The 19,587-nt window shown below is 30.3% G+C and overlaps 1 protein-coding gene across 1 annotated transcript in view; it reads right to left on the reverse strand.

Moving 5' to 3' along the window:
* Positions 1-10,846: 10,846 nt before the first annotated feature.
* LOC143068477 (peroxisomal ATPase PEX1-like) overlaps positions 10,847-19,587 on the reverse strand; it is a 33,857-nt gene continuing 25,116 nt past the window's right edge. Inside the window, exon 20 of the mRNA XM_076242569.1 lies at positions 10,847-12,279. Coding sequence (XP_076098684.1) covers positions 12,186-12,279 — 94 coding nt within the window. The 3' untranslated portion in view covers positions 10,847-12,185. The remainder of the gene's footprint in view (positions 12,280-19,587) is intronic.

A 19,587-nucleotide genomic window follows, 5' to 3' on the forward strand; every position in this document is an offset into this window, starting at 1 on the left:
TTATTTTTCATTTTATGATAATTTCAATGCAGAATATTTTTTTTTAGTCTTCCAACAAACTACAACTTAGATAATACTGCTGCACTTATTTCAAATATACTCTGTACTCTGTTGCTATACCTGACAGTGATATCCTATTCCGATACACTTCTTTTAACACATTCTCTGTTGTTTTTGATATATCAATTATGTCAAATACTGATTTATATAATGCCTCCTTTCTGTCTCATGCTTGGTAAATAATAGTTTATACTGATTAAACAAATTTGTACATATATATTGTATAAGATGCAGTATAAGTAAAAACGAACCAACCCTCCATCCAAATCACAATTTGTTAAAATAAACCTTTACCCAGATTCGTCGACCTTTTCGACATTACTTGTTTGAAAAGTCAATATGAATAAAAAACAGATCCTGGTTTCCTTTTGTCTTTCGCTGCATCCTATATTTCCATTCATTTGCATACAGCATTTTTAGGAGTTTCGTATCTTACTGTTGGTCTTCATTTAAATGTATGTTCATAGCAAATGCTTACAGCTGAACTGATTCAAGTGCTAAACATATAAAGACGTGGTGACGTAACAAATGTAAATTATATAAAACAGTCATATAAGTTAAGAAGTTCACGAGGGAGTTGCAAAAATTTTTAATTAATATTACGCAAAAACTGTGAACTATATAGTAAAAGTACAACTATTTTAATTGGTAGAAGTTCAAGCTGGCTTATTGGCTTTCCCAATCTAGATAATGTCCTTTTCTTTTATAAAATTTCTTTCTTGCAGATGAGAAAACCTACTCATGAAAGGATCTCTAAAGTGTTTTATTGGAATAAGTATTTCATCGAAATAGTTAAAAACAATTTGAATAATTTCGTGAATTTCAAGTTTGCATAATTTTTAAGCAGGGATGTTCTATTCTTGCGGAGCACTAGAAATCCCTCGCGAACTCTAAATTGGAGTTGGAAACAAAGAACGATTTTGTGATTAATGTCGGCTATTGTTTATCATGCATATTTAAACATGTCAATGTTATTCATAAGGTGACTGAAAGTCTTTAGCTAAATACCAAAAGAGCCGAATACATAGGACACCAAAGCAGACCGAAGCAACAATTAAAATATGCCCTTCAAGCTTCAACATCTTCAATATTCGCAACTAAGTCGCTGTGCTCTTTTCTAGTCTCTTCGAGATACTGGGATTCAAAGTAGCAGGTAGTACTGTAAATAAAGGCAACAGTAGTATACCGCTGTTGAAAAGTCATAAATCGATTGAAAGAAAACAAATCCGGGTTACAATCTAGAACCGATGGGAACACATCAACTAGAAGAGGAAAATAACGAAACAACAGAAACACTGACGTGCAACAAAAAAGAAACAGTTTCGACAATGCAACATGATACATAGAAACGAACTATTAAATAACAACGGCTATTGGGAAAAAATATAAAAATGTAAACCTAATCTTTTGTTTTAAACTTCCGATTTACAATTGATTTAAAAGTTTGTGATAGTGTTTCTTGTCTTTTTTTGTTCTATTAGCTGTTGTCTGAGGCTGTTGTAGTCTGTATCAATCTGTCTTTATGATTTAGTGTGTTAGCTTGTATTGTCATCTTCTTCACTTTGCGCTTGTGGAACTTAAGATGTCGCTGATTTAAGTTTTAAAATGGAATTCTTTTGGGTTAATTACGTATTCTATGAATATATAAATTCAACTTTTAGAGAAGCTAATTTTGAAATTATTCCATAAACATATTGACATCTCTTTCACATTCCCCTGCAATTGAAATTCAGTTATAATAGTTACCATTGAGGCATTCAATAAGCCCATTTCTTAAATTACAGATTTTGAGGCAAAGACTTTGACATTCTATTATCTTAATTGGAATGCTTCTATTGGAAAGTGTAGATGTGTTATGAATCATGCTGGCGGGAAACTACGCGTATAATTGATCATCATTCTCTGGAACAATATTTCCGGTTCGTTTCTGGTGTCAATTTCCTTTATTGAATCTTAATCATCAAGACGCTTGGTCCATAGTCCTGAGATGTTTTAAATCTTTGGACGTAATGAGTCGTAATCAGAAGTCATAGAAGAGCGAAATGGATTTTGTAGGTTAAAACATTTCCAAATAAAAAGTAATTCAAATATGAATAAAGATGTTTTGTACAATTTCTCTCAGCGCTTTGAATTACTTAAATTGGTTCCAGAAAATGCTTTATTGCATTGGGACAGTCCACCGTTGGGAATAAGTTTTGTGCGTTTAGAAATCAGTATGCTTTTTGTCGGACATTGCATATAGGCGGATAGTGAATTATTTGTGCATTTGTCCAAATGTCCATACTTAATAATCTAATGAACCTGTGTGTCATTATGTGTTAAATGAGTGTTTAATTTACTTTATGTCAAGTATAGATCTCTACATGCAATTACAATCTATTTGTATTGGTGTCTGTGCTTTTTGGTGATGTATTGGTGTTTAGTGATTTCCAACTATATCTATGCATAATAATAGTCTGCATATTTGCAATTTGCGACCTTCTCATTTTTCTAAATACTATTTTACAATCAGTTGAAAGTTAGTTGCCTTATATTGAATCATTCTGACACCATTTAGCATATCACTAGTAATATGATTGTGTGAGCAGTTAATTAGTATTTTGATATAAAGCGTAATATATGGCATTTTACTATTTTTTGGAGTAATTTTGAAAAGTCAAAATTGTCAAATTCAATTGAAGTTATCGGTCATTTCCTTCATGTAGACTTAACCAATGTTTTGCGCAACATTTTTTAAAAAGTTGTTGTAAAGTTCCTTACTTATATAGAAGTTTTAAATTAGTGGTTTTCAAATATTGTTGTTTCACTGAAGAGAAATTATTTCCAGAAAAGCCTACCTGATACATCAAATAATAGTAGCGAATTATGTTTTTTTTGCAAATAGATGACCATAGATCAAGATTCTGTTGTCCGAATGTTTGCATCCCGATCCTTTTAAATACGAATACGGTCAATGCGTAGAACAGCTAAAATACTACTACATGTTGTCGATCTCTTTTTGTTTTTATTATGTTGTTGTGTTGCTGTCCTATTGCCGTTTACTTCACACTTCCTTTCATTTATATTTTTCTGAGAAGTAAAACAGTATGTAGTTTTCGTATAGTAAAGCGGAAAATAAAGACCAAATCGGTTGAAAATATAGAATTTAAGATGGCATGGAAATTGGTTTATGCCTTTACAAAATTTTCAATTGCTAATACTTAGAAGTTCCTTTTTTAAATGCAAAGAAAAATTAGATTTTTTGGGGGTTATAAAATATCCTTTACCTACGACATAACCCTTATTTGCTGCTCTTATTCTTTCGCTGCTTTAGTCATAGTTGATATGAGATGCATTTGGTTGTATTGTTTATCGGTCTTTTCTGGTTTGAAGGATACAAATATGCATTCATTGAAGTCTTCAATCTTACGTACTAACATGCTTTTCAATCACATATGCAGTTCTTTGTGTAACTTTATTAATTTGGATTCGTAAATATAGTTTTCAAGATTTGTTTTTGTGGGTCAGTGTTGTTTCTTCAATCTGTGCTTTATACTTATTGTAGTTATCAAAACATTTTAATCTGATTTGGCTGCGGAATTGAATATTTAAATGCTTATAACAGTTAACAGTTGTTTTGTTGGCTTGGTGGTTTGAAGATTTTTCAATAAATGCCTACCGAAAATAAAGAACTCTATTAGATTATCAAAACTTATTAAAACATTTATATTAGTGTTATGCTAAATGTTTACATTTGCCGGATCACATTATCCAGTTGAGTAAAATTTAAACGAAATAATCTCATACAACTTTTTTTCCCCACATGTTTAAGCCGGCCAGTGTACCAGGAAATAATATATCTAACTAATATTTTGCCATCATTTTGTATAAACAGAAATAGCATTGTTAGTTGGGATAAAAATAAAACTATATCAATCCTAAATAAAGCACTGGCTGGGGATAAAAGCCAGCTTTTGACGACTATATTATTGTCTTGGATTATTTCATAATAATGAGTACCGAAAAGATATTTTTGATGCATTGGATCTATGATTGCATATTTTACCGCATTTACAAAGACATGCGGTTCCTCTCAATTTAAGATATGTTTATGAATGAATGGCTTGATTATCAGTAGTTTTTCTCTTCAGCATTAATTTACCAATCATCACATAAGTGAACAACAGTTTTCATACTTATAATCAAAGAAGTCTTGCTTATGTAAAGGCTAATTTGATTTACTTGAACCCACAAGTAGATATTTAAACACATCAAATTTGCTTTTATCGGCTTTTTATTTTGAGATAATTGCATAAAAGTATATGTGTACGTTATGCCTTATTGAAGCTAATAGAGTCATTGAGATGTCCTGTGGATTGGTTCCGATAGATTTTCCGTTCTTGCACGCATTTGTCCTTTTATCAATGGGATTTCCTTCTTGATAACCAAGTGTCCTAAACAAATGGGCAAGGGAATTATAAAGTTGAATGAGCATGAGAAAAGCTTAAGTCAATTGTATATACTATTTGATAGAACCGTACTGTGATGTAATTCATTATTTCTTCACAGGTGCATTATCTATAATAATTGGGTATTATAATTAACTTAAGTCTAGTGATCTGCAAATGCATTACTTTATTTATGCATCAAGAAAATGCTGCATACAAGAATATAAAACAATCCTAAGAAACCAAAATTATAATAGAAAAAAAAGGATATTGAGTTTCCATTCATGACACAAAATTAGTGCATGTACACCAAAAAATACAAATAAGCAAAGGTACAGTGAATTTATTGCTCTTCATCTCAAAGCCTTCAACATGGAACAAAAATTCACCTCATCGAAAGGTTAGACAATTAGCAGTACCACATACATTAGGATTGATGTGATATGCTGTTTAGTATAGAAAAAAAAATTAATTGTGCAGCCAAAGGTGCCTCTTTTATCGTAAAATTGTGTTAAAGGTATCCTGTGCAAAACCAAAATATAGAAATATAGAAAGTCCAATTATTGCTATCTATACTAGCGTTAAGTTATAATTCATACTCTGAAGTTTTTTCCTGTTTTGATACGATTAAAACCTGTGGATTTGAAAAATTATATGTAAATTACGTATTCTGTCCAGTTTTCATACATTCCAATGGCATTGTTTGTTGATGTTTATTGTATAAGTGTAGAATAAGTACCCGTTGTCATATATCATATATGAGTTTATGTTTGCTTTGTTTGGCCTATGATGGTTTGGTTCATAACGACCATGGATATTATTCAGTTTCAAGCCAGCTTTTTGTGTATTCTGCTGGCATTTAAAATACAATGAATGGTCAAACATCATATTTTAGTTTTGTTGACATAATTTTGCCCTTAGAAAAGTCGGGACAGTTTCGCGCAAATATAGTTTTCTGTCAGCTATCATTTTAGATACTATGCTGATTCCTGTGATTTAATAATTGTGTAAAGAGAAATTTCATATCCTTCATGAGCAAAGCAGCCTTGACCTTATCATAATCTAAGTGTGTAGTGCCACGGTTTAGTTTTTTATGTATTGTTGTATGGATGTGTTTGTCTTTTACTCGTCTTTCGTTTTGGTCAATGGCGTTTCCCTTTGACTTATTGCGAGTCGAGTGACCCTTTAGCACCTACGTCTCTTTTCAATAGCCAGTTTTCGCCCATGCTATATTTTCGGGGGGAAAAAACTAGATCGAGCCCCCATGAAAAGACGCAGAATTCTACGTTTGATTGTTTGCAAACAGTAAGTGGGTCCGAGAGCTGTAAACATGTAAAAGATGATATTAATAGTAAAAAGAGTATTTTACACGATAGGTGTTGCTATCCTTGGCGCTCTACATTAAAGGTTTGCTGAAAGGTGCCAATATCATTATTCAAGTCGTCATTTGGAAATCCTTTGTTCGATCGTTTTTACTTTTAGCTACATGAAAAATAACTATAAGTTTATTGATTCTAATTCGTTTTTATATGAATTACTGAGACAAAAAGAAATATTAAAAATGAGTTCAAGCTAAAACTAAAATAATCCGGTCTTTTCCGTTTCTGCTATAAACAGGATTGTCTTGTCACAGTCTTCCAAGAAAATATTTGCGCTACGGAACTAACTTCTTTGTGTTGGTGGAATCCTTGTATTTTGCATTCAGATGTTAACGAACTACCCTTTTCATCCTTATTTCAACCAAAAATAATTAAGACTGGATGTATTTATCTAATGTGTTTAGAAGACTGAAAAGAAATATATTTGTACGAGGCTTAACAATGCTAGACAAATTGATGTACAGCAGAAAGTCGTTTGATAATTAGAATTGTATTCAGGCTATAGTCATTGATCTATAGAGAGTGTCTTAGAAACACCTGATTCTCTTCAGAGTATCAAAATGCGTTTCCTAATTTGTTTCATTAATAGTTTTGTCTCTATCCCCTTTCAATTTGTAATAAAAGCCAGCACAATACGGATTGCCTTAGGTTTCTCCGGTATTTGCATCCGAGGTTTTAAGTCGCATTTAGCCAAAGAAATTATTTTCTTTTTTCACTCCGTATTTCATTTCCGCACATCAGATGGGGTTTAGTATAAGTAAAAGGATTAATGATCGAATTGTATCTAATAGAAATTTGATGCCATATTACAACATTTCTATGTGAATAACAATCGTACGACCAGACCAAACCGAAGTCTCACAATGGTCTTTAGATGGTTCTATTTAATCTGAATTTGTTTAGGGATAGAATATTCTTATTTTCCAAAGAGTCGAATAATAAGAAACTGATTGTTTTATTTAATAACAGGTCCTTTTTCTTGTGAATTAATCAGATTTGTATTAAATCTCCAGCTTCCTCTGTTTTTAATCAGTGGAAGACAATCGTGTTCTTTTTAATTTAGATGTGATAGAATTTTATGATAGAAAGAAAGTCTTACAAGTAAAGGGAAGATAATACAGCATCTAATCACATTATAATCTATGGTTTCCTGAACAAATATCTTTTGATAAATACTTTGTCTTTTCTAAGTTTTCTTGTTGACGCAAAAGAAAATTGGAGAACGGTTTAACTTTACAATACCATTGTTGTTAATAAGAAAGAGCTGTTATAGTTATTAATCCTGATTTATACAAAAAGCTATTATTTACTGTAAAATGGTTATCTTCGTGATAGGAAGAATGCTTATAAGTGTAAGATAAGCCTGCAAAGTTTAATTATTTTTACAAATAAGATAATTAAAAATGTTAAATCCATTATCAAATTCTAGAAGAAAATCAAACAATTATTTATACGACACATATTTGAATTTACAATAAATTAAGGCTCAGAAAACACAGATTAACCATGTTAACACGATTTATAGTCTCAATTTGTAAAAGGGTTGTCTTGAAGTCCGTCTGTAAGAAAACGGTGATTTAGATTGTAAACGAAAGTTAGGGAGAAAATCCAAACAGAATGAATATCAAAAACAAAACAGAGTTGGTTGCTAATATGATGGGTAAAGGGGTCCTACTAAAATGCGCCCGGGAGCGCCCGGGTGAAGAAAAAACGCCCGGGGAACAGAAAAAGCGCCCGGAGAAGAAAATATAGCGCCCGGGGAACAGAAAAAGCGCCCGGGGAAAATATATAGATATTTTATTGGCATGAGACAACATTGTTAAGTTATGGACATTGATATTTTTTTTTTGTTTTAGACAAGTAATTTGCAAATTCAGATAATTGATATTTGTAATAAAGCACAAAAACAAGTATGAATATTTCAATTTTAACAATAATATATGAATACTATTTCGAAAGACTGATAATAATGGATCACAGTTTATGCGGAAGATTTATAACATGTTAGACATCAAAAGACATGTTTTTTAAAAACGATATCAAAATGTAAAATGTATAAGACAACTCAAAATTCACAGATAAATACACATAATAAATCAGCAAAAAAAGCAGTACTATACATGTACCGTAGTTAAAACAAGGGGGTAAAAAGCAGGTGTTTGGTTTCAATTGAAGTCTAAGCATTAAAACCCTGGTAACCATAGCCATTGAAACAGTTTTAGTTTTATAAAAAGATATAATAAATCTATCTTATCATCTGTATAAAAAAAGTGTTCACCATGCAGTTGCGGAAATGTTAGACCTCAGGCACCGATTATTTTTAGTAACAAAATATACATTTTGATCGAGGACAATGTCTTTCATGATTCTTCTACGTGTACTCTTATTTATATTTATTAACTTACTTATATACAATTTTGAAATCTAAAATGTAAAAGTACAACAACACTTTAGATGTAGCATCAATAAAATTGAGAATGGAAATTGGGAATGTGCCAAAGAGACAACAACCCGACCATAGAGCAGACAACAGCAGAAGGTCACCAACAGGTCTTCAATGCAACGAGAAATTCTCGCACCCTTCAGGCGTCCTTCAGCTGGCCCCTAAACAAATATATACTGGTTCAGTGATAATGAACACCATACTAAACTCCAAATTGTACACAAGAAACTAAAAGTTAAAATAATACAAGACTAACAAAGGCCAGAGGCTCCTGACTTGGGCATATCCCCATTTATGTTAAGGACAAAACAAGCAATGATTAGCTATTTTTTAAGGGAAAAAAAATATTGTTATAAAATATAATTATTTTCTTCTCCCGGGCGCTAATTTTCTTCTCCGGGCGCTAATTTTCCTTCTCCAGGCGCTTTTTCTTTTCCCCGGGCGCTACCGGGCGCTTTTTAGTAGGACCGGGGTAAAGTCATCAAAGTCAGCCCAATATAAACATACAAATTTTACAAAATGTAAAACAATACTAGCACAAGGCAAACTATTCCTGATACTTGTACGTTGACAATGTAAAACAATACTAGCACAAGCGGGCAAACTATTCCTTATACATGTAGGTAGAAAATCATTAGTATTTCAAAAGATTCAAAGTTTTGTAAACAGTTAAAAAAGTATTCTGATTACAGAATAGTTTATAAAAATAATTTTAAATGAATGAACGTTTTGAAGCTTTATTTGATCTTTGATGTCCTTTAAATTCACGAGAATTGAAATAAGTTTGATACTAGCATTTTCTTTTGAATTTTGTTGAACTTTTGGAAACTGGCTTGACTTTTGGAACATGCGATGTATGAGAATTATATTTGACCGATGGTCATGATTAGAAGGTTTACTATTTGTATATTTTAGCAAACTATATTTTCAACATTTTTATAATTTAAAGTATCGCATAATCATCGCCTCAAACATTTATTAGCATGTTTATATCTTTCTGGACGAAAATTAATAAATTTCAAATAAAACAAACGCCGAATGCAACGACCATCCAACCAAGACATTCATGCTTTACAAGGGAATATTATCCCTCATTATTTTACGGTATAATTAACAAGTTAGGTTGTATAATACTAATTTTGGTTACCACAAATCTATAATCAGACACTGCTACAGTATGTGAGAATACGGATAAGTAACACAATAGTAGGTTTTGAAAAATATAAAATCATTTGTGTAACGTCCAGTCACAAATATTTCAAGCGTATTCTGTACCAGAATAGATACAAAAGCCAACCAATTAGCAAGTTTATGAAAAGTTGGGCCGATTTTTTTTAGCAGATTATGATGACTGGCAGTGAACAAGAGATGCATAGAATCCAAACTTTTCCTGAACTATTGTTCTAACTTGATTTGTTTCAATGGGAGATAATCCAAATATATTATTTGCCCTTATGTTCTTGAGAATAATAGTATTGTCCTCTTTTCATAAATGACTAGTATTTGGATTGCTTCAGATCAAAGTTAAAATTCAATTAAGCTAAATATATTCTTGGTTTCAGCTTAAGTAGAGCCAAATAAAAGCAGTAGAAATATCGAGAGTCCAAAGAGATACATCTTCCATATGCCAAATTTTGAAATTTATTTTACAACTTTTTAATGTAAAAGGAAAATCATGATCCAATTTTATTCATAATTGAAGATCAACATACATACAATAGCACAATGAAAAAGATTCAGAAACTAGAGGATACACAAGAGTATAGCAACTTTGCATTGTTTTGTCAACTGAAAATTCCTTTTAGGACCAATAACATGCCAAATCTACCCAGTACACAGCACTGTTTTTCGGAGATATGATATCTTCATGAACTTTGATACTTGGTTCAGGATTTACATTGGAATATCTTAAACTGAACTCAGTAAAAGCAAATTTTGTCTACAGGTATCTTCAGATTATTTCACTTAACATTCTATTTCCTGGACTACAATAGAAAGAACGAAACAGAAACAATCAAGTCATTGATATGGTGTGCAGATGTGTCTAAATTCACCTATTCTACTTCAGGAATTGCTCCTAGAACTGGATGTTGTAGTAAAAAAACATATCAATGAATGTTTATATTAAGGAATAGATACATAATACATAATGCCATCAACATTGTATATATAACAAAGCAAGTGAGACTGTATATAGTTTATTTACTCTTTGTTCTAATGTAATACAGTTTTTGTAACTGTTTTCTCCTTGTTTTGTCTTGGAACAATAGCATCATACACTTCTTTCACATTATTACACTTGATTGAACCAGAGACATATAATATAATTGTATTATATGTCTCTGGTTGAACCATGACAGCCAAATCTGATTTACAAAAATCAGGGGGGTTTTTTATGTGTGAGAACAATTTTCAACATCAGAAAGGTTTCAAAAAGAAACCATAGATTTCAAGACTTCACTGCACTTGTACATTATCAATGAAAAATTGGTTATACATCTCTGTTTCTACTGCTATAAATAATTGATGACCAAAGATTGTGTTTTAACCAATTTTATTGTCAAAATTATGTATCAAAAGTATTCAAACTTAAAAATTAAAATAATCAACATCAATAAATAAAATGCAGTACAACAATTCTAAATAAACATCTTCTGATTATTAGAAAGGAATCATAAACAATAAATGCTGTATTTCTTAAAACACAGACTAAGGGTATTTAATAATGTGGATTTAATTCTATTATTTCATAGTTATAGATTGTTCAATCTAAATTTCGTAAATTGAATATACATGGCTCTCATCCCTCTCCTTCAGCTCAAAAAAGTTTCTTGTAAGTTGAAAATCGTAGACACATACCAAGATTGCTAATGAAGATCATAAGCACATCTTACTTCTAATCTCAATGGTTGGATTTCTTTAGAATCGGGCCTAAAATTTACAGAAAAAATGCAAAGCAATCATAGCTTATATTAAAGACTAGGATTATTTTTGTACTAAAAACAAAATATCTGTTTTATTAAACACAGATTATTCAGTACAAACAAATGCCCATGAATGGTGAGGGTTTGGGGCTTGATTCCTAATTGTAAAATGCACATTTCTTGAAATTTATATAATACACATATGTACCAAAATTAGTTTTCCAAAAATAACTAAGCACATTTTTAACTATTGTTTGAGTTAAATACATGACAACTAGTTTCCACAAAAAAAACCTTTCGTTCACATATTTAATGTACATTGTATATCCATAATAATTCTAAAAATAAACAATCTGCATTTCTCAATTTCTCATTGCTATCAATTCCATAATGCTCCAAAGATTTGACATGAACATCACAGAGTCACAGTCATAAGATATCTGATTTCCAATAGTCTAGCTTCTGTGGATTCATTTATTTTCGTGGGTATCAATTTTTGTGGATAATTGATTTCGTGGTTTAGTAATCTCTGTATACAAAGCCTATATAAAATTTGTAATTCGTTGAGCATTTGTATTCATGGTTCACCTGTACCCACAAAACCTGTGAACACTGGTATCCAACAAAAAATACTGAATCCAAAGTATTCTATTTATTTTGTAGATATTGACACTAAAGTTTTAGGAAAAACTAACAGACAAGTGCTTATAGGCAAAAATAAAGAAACAACCAGTAGATACAACAATGAAAGTTTTCTACCCTTTACTTTTGACTAAGTTAGCTCTGGAAACAGCATGAGTATATTTCACAATATATTTGTTCCTGGTTAGCTGTTCTCATAACAAAGATTTTGTTCTCATGCAGCACCAAAGAAGTAACACTTGTCATGCACATCATAAAGAGATATCTTTTTATAATCTTCTTTTTCATAAAACATTTGTTCAAACAGTTCTCATGCACATGTTTGCTTTTGTCCAACTGCTCCAACAGCATCCATAAGACTTTGAGCAAAATTACCCCCTCTTGACGAAACAAAGTTCTCATAACTGAAAATAAAGAAAGACCAAAATTTATATTAATACATTTTGAATACTCATACAACTTTTAAATTTAACTGCACAACAGCATTAAATCCTCAGCAATCTTAATCAATCCTAATAACTAGAGGCTCTAAAGAGCATGTGTCGCTCACCTTTGTCTATGTGAATATTAAACAAAAGACACGGATGGATTCATGACAAAATTGTGTTTTGGTGATGGTGATGTGTTTATAGATCTTATTTTACTGCACAATCTTGCTGCTTACAATTATCTCTATTATATCTATAATGAACTTGGCCCAGTAGTTACGGTGAAAAATGTTAGTAAAAATTTACAAATTTTATGAAAATTGAAAAAAATTGACTATAAAGGGCAATAACTTCTTAAGGGGTCAATTGATCATTTTGGTCATGTTGACTTATTTTTAGGTCTTACTTTACTGTACATTATTGCTGTTTACAGTTTATCTCTAGATCTATCTATAATAGTATTCAAGATAATAACCAAAAACGGCAAAAATTTCCTTAAAATTACCAATTCAGGGGCAGAAACCTAACAACGGGTTGACCTGATAAACAATTTTACCCAGTAAGATTTGCTCTAAATGCTTTGGTTTTTGAGATATAAGCCAAAAACTGCATTTTACCCCTATGTTCTATTTTTAGCCATGGTGGCCATCTTGGTTGGTTGGTTGGTTCACCGCACACATTTTTTAAACTAGATACCCTAATGATGATTGTGGCTAAGTTTGGTTACATTTGGCCCAGTAGTTTCAGAGGAGAAGATTTACGTAAAAGTTAACGACGACAGACGCAAAGTGATGAGAAAAGCTCACTTAGCCCTTCTGGCCAGGTGAGCTAAAAATGTATATCAATAGAAATATGATAGAATCCATCAATAAAAAAGTCTTTTAAATCTGAGACTACTATAACACAGTATGTTATAATAGTCTCAGTTTAAATCCAATGAATTTAATCTTACTAAAAATTCTTTAAAAAAATAATTGGTAGTTAAAAGATTTTAAAATGATTTCTTCATTTGCAGAAATATAAACAAGTGTTGGTGGTATTGAAGTAAAAACATTAGAACCATTTAAAATTTTATCTTTTTTGCTATAAATGTATTGAGATCAAGATCTTTAATAATATTGCCTTTTCCAAGATTTTTTCCATTCAGTTCTCAATAAAACAGTTGGATTTGTTTATTCAGACAAGAAGTAATCTTTTTTAATAATTCTTTAATTTTTTGGTCAATCAAACATTTTTTCCACATTTCTATTGTTAAATTGACCTCTCTTCGACATCCCTCTTCACAAATTACAAGCCACTAATTCCACATTGTCATCTGATGTTGAATTTTGTTGTTTTCACAACAGATTAAGTCAATGGTATATTGTGTTAGGACAATGAGAGGCGACACAGAAGATGACATCAAATTAGATTTCATTCTTTGAGATGACACTTAGCTCACAGGCAGCTTTGTTCCTTGATGAATGGTTTTGGCAGAACAGATGAACTCAGGATATTGTTTAACATATTATACCATCGGAATATAAAGAAATTTGTATGATTATATTATGTTTTCAGACTTTTTCTTATTTCAGTATTTGTCCAACCAAACGAATATGATTGCTATTCTGTTCATTTGCTCTTTGGTTGGGTTGTTGTCTCTTTGACATAATCCCTGTTTCCATTTTCAATTATATTTTATTCTAAATTGTTCATCATTTATAATGTCTTGTCATTCTTTTCTATTTTTTCTTATTTTTTTTTTCTCATGTTCAATTAAATAAAATTTATAATGTCTTGTATTTCTTTTCTAATGTTCTCCCTTTTTTCCAATTTTCATATGTTCAATTACTAAAAAATATTTATAACACTAGATACATCCAATATTGTTTCAAAATTGTATTGACTTCATTAAAATAATATATTTTTAGATTAAGTCTAGATGCAAATAAATGCAACTAAACAATATAACGACAGTTAACTGTAAGAAAAAAAATATTTTATTCTTGTTTATTGAGAAATTTTAGTTAAAAGTGGAAATTATCTGTTGACAGTGGTTTCACCATCTCCTTATGATACAGTTATTGTGATTGCTTTTCCAACTTTTATTTTCCTTACTAATCTGCAAATCCTATGACATTTTCTTGTGCAATAAACTTCCAGTATTTATTAAATTTATCCCAAAACTCTCTATAACAGGCTATTTTTTGAACTTGGAATTATTTTTAATTATGGAATTTGCATAATTTCTTCTGCTTGAAATTTTTGATAAATTCCATGTTTATTCTGTACTTGAATGTTCTGTGCTGCACACAACACTACCTATACAAAATACATTGTATGGAAAGTGTTAGGAACCACTCAAACATTATAATACCAAATAAATATGGAAGTTATTAAAAATTTCAAGCATAAGAAATTATGCAAATTCCATAATTAGAAATAATTCCAAGTTCAAATAATAGCCTGTTCTATGTTCCTCCGTATTATTTTAAAGATACAGCATGTACATCTAATTATTCTGAAATTTTCTAAACTCCCATCCTTTAATTTTCACATATACAGCATTTAAAAATACAAACTGTATGAAAATAATAAGGAAATTTTCTGACTTTATTACTCTAGAACAATACTTATTTTAATTTTCGAATTTTCATATATTTACTATAAATTATTTCAATGTTTAAAAAAACCTTTCATGGTAAGTATAAGAAGTAAAATCTCTAAAATCCCTCTTCCTATAGCTTTGACAATGAAAAGTTACTGTTGAATACATGTATGCAGAATTTGGTAAATCAATCATTGTACATGTGTATATGTTATTTGTTACTCTGACAATAAGTAGTGCGAAAGTACATCGTAAATTGGTATAACTCCCACCAAATAAGAAACTTTATAAAAAATAAAAAGTTATTTGTCCAAATAAAAGATGATAAATTTGACATCCATGTCACAAGTAAACGTTATGAAAAACTAACAACTAAACATGCTATTAAAATTCAATTAAATATTCAATGCAAAATAGGCTTCAGACCATACACAAGCAAAAAATTAATTTCATTTTTGACATTCTGCATAAAAATCAATTGTTTTGAATAGCAAACTGCATATTTCGTTATCCATGCAACACCCAAGTCTCCCGTTACTCAAAAAGAACATCTCAAATTATAGTTTATCACAAAATCCTTATTCAGTGTATCTTGCATTGCTTTTGTTATTCTTTTGAATAACACTACAATGGAGTAACAGAAAAATTTGTTTGGTCATTAACTACTTAAATACAAGTTGACAAAGCTTATTTCGATTATTTTTTTCTGGTTGGTTTTCTATATAACAAGGCAAACATTGGCGAGGTCTTGCAATTGGTAACCAGTAATCAGAGAAACACACCGGCTTTATTTAATTTTTGGCTTAACAAAGCCCTGTTGTGATTTTGAATTCAACGTCTATTGTGTAACATTGAATGCAAGCGTTTTAGCATTTGTTTGGCGATGCTTGCTATCAATAGAATTTTACAGTTAATTTTTGACTCTATTTGACATCCCTATTCACCATCACTCCAGGGTGTCAATATTTACCAAAAGCTAATCAAAAGAACTGAATTAAATTCTTTTGTGTTCATTTTTTCAAATAAGTTTAGTCAAAATATAAACCTTTTCATTGCGGAATACACATTGATATTACAGAAAATTAGCCCTATTTGTGAAATTTATCCATTCAAGCTAATCAGATATAAATCTTTAGAAAGAATAAAATTCGCATTGTTAGCTTTGGTGATCAAATAGAATTCTACCAATTTTGACAAATTGATTTTTTAAATGAGTATTACAAATCTTTTATATTTATCAATGGTTTGTGAAATGCATCACTCCAACTTTATAATTAGTTTCAATAGTGATTATGTCAAGTCAAATTGAGTATCTGTTTTGGTGGAAAAAAATAACCCTTAATTTCACAACTGGAAACCGCCTGATCAAAAGAGATTCAAACAAGTTTGTTAATGTAAGCTATTTTAGAATACAATAAAATTTCAGAGGGAGACATGTTTTTGTAACTTCATCATGAAAAAGATATAAAAGTATACTAAAAGATAGATGTATCATTATTCACACTTCTAAATATTTTTTTAAATATATAGACATGATGTAAAAGCATGACATTCTTAGAAATACATGAGAACATTACAGCATGTTTGAGCTAGGTATAGAGATTTCGTTTTTTGCCATGGCATTGTGAGTTTATTTTTAACTTATGAGTAAAATGTCCTGACTCTCATTTAGGCCCATTTGAAATAAAGTCAATTTATGAGCTATGTCAAATAGTAATCAACCTTATGCAAGTGCACTTATACATGTACATTTGAAAGAATTTTATTTATTTTTGAACATTCAAATAAAAATCAAGACAAAATTTTGTCTGTTTTGTCGAGTTTCACTTTCCATGGAGATTTTTTGAACCTGAAAAGATGCATTGATATTCATTTGCATAAGGTCAATTTCTATCCAAGGCAGCTCATATATTGGTTCTCAACTAAATATATGTGTTTAAAATAATACCTCTATAAGTTAAGGATTCAGAAACAGTGCCACTTGAAAGAAATAGGCATTTTTTTTTTTTAATTTTCACAAAACTAAATTAAGAAATGTTTGAGATTTTATTGAAATTTAGTTAACATATACAGATAACTCATTAATAAGTTTTTATGTGATACCTCAGAGTGACGGACTCTGAAACAGTGTCACTTACATGAAATATTTAAGACACACATTTATTTCACAGAAGGTTATGAAGTATTTAAACTTTAGCTAAAAAATTTGGGAAACATTGTAATTGAACAAGAATAACAGATATGTTGGGTAAAGAATTTTCTAAATTTGAAACTGTAAAAACACACAACAAGAAGATATTTCGTTTGATTGATTGATTGATTGATTGATTGTTAAAATGTATTGCCACTTTCAGCAATTTTGGCTACAGCATGGCTGTCAATTTAAATTGAGAGAGGAAGCTGGAGTGACCACAGAGGACAACAGTCCTTTTTTTACTTTCAATTTGTAAAAAATGTGATGCTACTGAACAATTTTATTAGTTATGAAACAACTGCAATTGCAAAAAATGCTCACAGAATTTGGTAATTTTCACAGAACACATTAAAAAAAAATTCTAATATAGCTACAGAGTTTTTGCAAAACAGTAATGACAAGATATCAAATTGATTTTTTAAGGATTTTAAAGTGCAGAATTTTCTAAAATTTAAAATATTTTAATACTTTAAAGATATTTTAATACTAGATTTGTATCAAAATATGAATCTGACAATATTGAAACGGATAACAACTGATTCAGCAGTCGTTGATCATGATTTGAAACAACAGGATTTAATAATAAAAAAAAGAGAACCATCAATAAGTTCAAAACAATACATAGGCTAATTAAATGCTTATGAGGAATAATTTTGAAAGGTGGTAAGAAACTGCAATTTAAAAAGAAACATGACATCCTGAAACCCATATTTTTATAGCTGCTATGACTAAACTTTGATATATAATACCATTTTGCAACTTCATTATGAACATTTTCTGGACACAATTAGATACATGATCAAACTGATATCATCTGAAACCCAAATTTGCTCAAATTTCTACATAAAACTCCTGTAACCTTCACCTTGATTTATTTGTCCAGATTATTTGTCTCAATTATAAATTACAATCAAAACTGGCATAAACAGACTATCATTTTACTGACAAAATATAGTAAAAATGTATTGTACTGACTAATTAGAGTCAAGACACTAGGAAAGCTGTAATTGACTACTCATTTGAATATGACAGACATTAGCTAGAGCAAGAACTTTAAAGGCAACTGCTGACCACAAACTCATTACAACTGTAAAGGATGGCAACACAATATAAATCCTGACCATATAATAGTACAAACAGACATTTGTTAGCTAATTTGATGATGAGCAACAGACAAAGGCTTGTTATAGAATAATAACAACAGATATATGTTAAATATTGAATGGTAAAGACAACCACATATCTGCTATCAAAAGGAGATAACAGTCGAATAGCAGTTACTAGATAGTGACAACAGCCAAATGTTGAACTGAGATTAAAGCCATAAGCTAACTATCAAATGTTGACAACAGACCAGTTATGACTGAACTGGTGGCAACAGCTTCATGTCAACTATTAGCTCAAATAACAAACAATTACTATTGAAACATGCTAAGAATCAAATGTTGACGTTATTCCATATTCAAATTGGTATTTTTCAAGTAGGTTTTTTTTCTATATGATTTTGATTTTGAATAAAACAACATATTCACCTGTGGAAAATGTTGATTCGAAAGGTTTCATATGTAACATTGTGATCAAATTTTTGATGTACCTGCAGAAGCTAAATAGTCACATTATGGTAAATAATTGTCATTTAACACATAGTTTTCTCTAGGAATATGGAATAAAACAATTTCTTTCTATAGTTTCTGTAAATGTACGGTTTAATTGACTTTAGAAAAACTGATATTCACATCGGACATTGGCCGCAGTGAATATTATTTTTTTTTACTTTAAAAGACAATAAAAACCTCATATTTACCTCACCAAATGACAGAAATTGTAAAATATAATAAGAAAGTAGCAATGTTGCATATGAAAAAAGGGTCAGAACTGCAGAGTACATGTAAAAAAAAACCAAAAAAAACCAAGCAACAAGCAATGTGTCTCTAAACAAGTGACAACAGACACACACAAGAACTACAATACTGATAAAATTTTACTACACAGAAGTCTATAAAAAATAATTATAAACAAACATTAATTGAGAGAACTATCAGCATTAAAGTAATGAATATGAATAACTTGGAATATGATTAAATTTGACCATTGAATTATGCACATTGAAGCAACGATGATAAAACAGTAGCTTCCTTAAATACTTTGTGTTTTATAAAAAGAGATATGTTTCTATCCTTGTATCATTGTAATATTGATCTTACAAAGATGTCTATTCTTGAAAGAAAAAAAATCATGTGCAAAGAGACCAAACTTGATTTTCCCATCTGCACAACAAATTGATTACTGTGCAAAGGGACATAACTTAGTTTTTTTTCTCTACTTGCGTCTGAAAAATAAATTTCTTGGAATATTTTTTACAACAGTTACTAGTTTATAGAATATCTCAGATTATGTTCAATTTTCAATTCATAAGTAATCTGAACTTTAAAATCTCTTGGACAGGTCAACACTTGATAAAAAAAGTATATTAATCTTTAAAATCCTTTACAGTCAATAATAA

The sequence above is a fragment of the Mytilus galloprovincialis genome, chromosome 3 (genome assembly GCF_965363235.1).
Source record: "Mytilus galloprovincialis chromosome 3, xbMytGall1.hap1.1, whole genome shotgun sequence".
Classification (NCBI taxonomy): domain Eukaryota; kingdom Metazoa; phylum Mollusca; class Bivalvia; order Mytilida; family Mytilidae; genus Mytilus; species Mytilus galloprovincialis.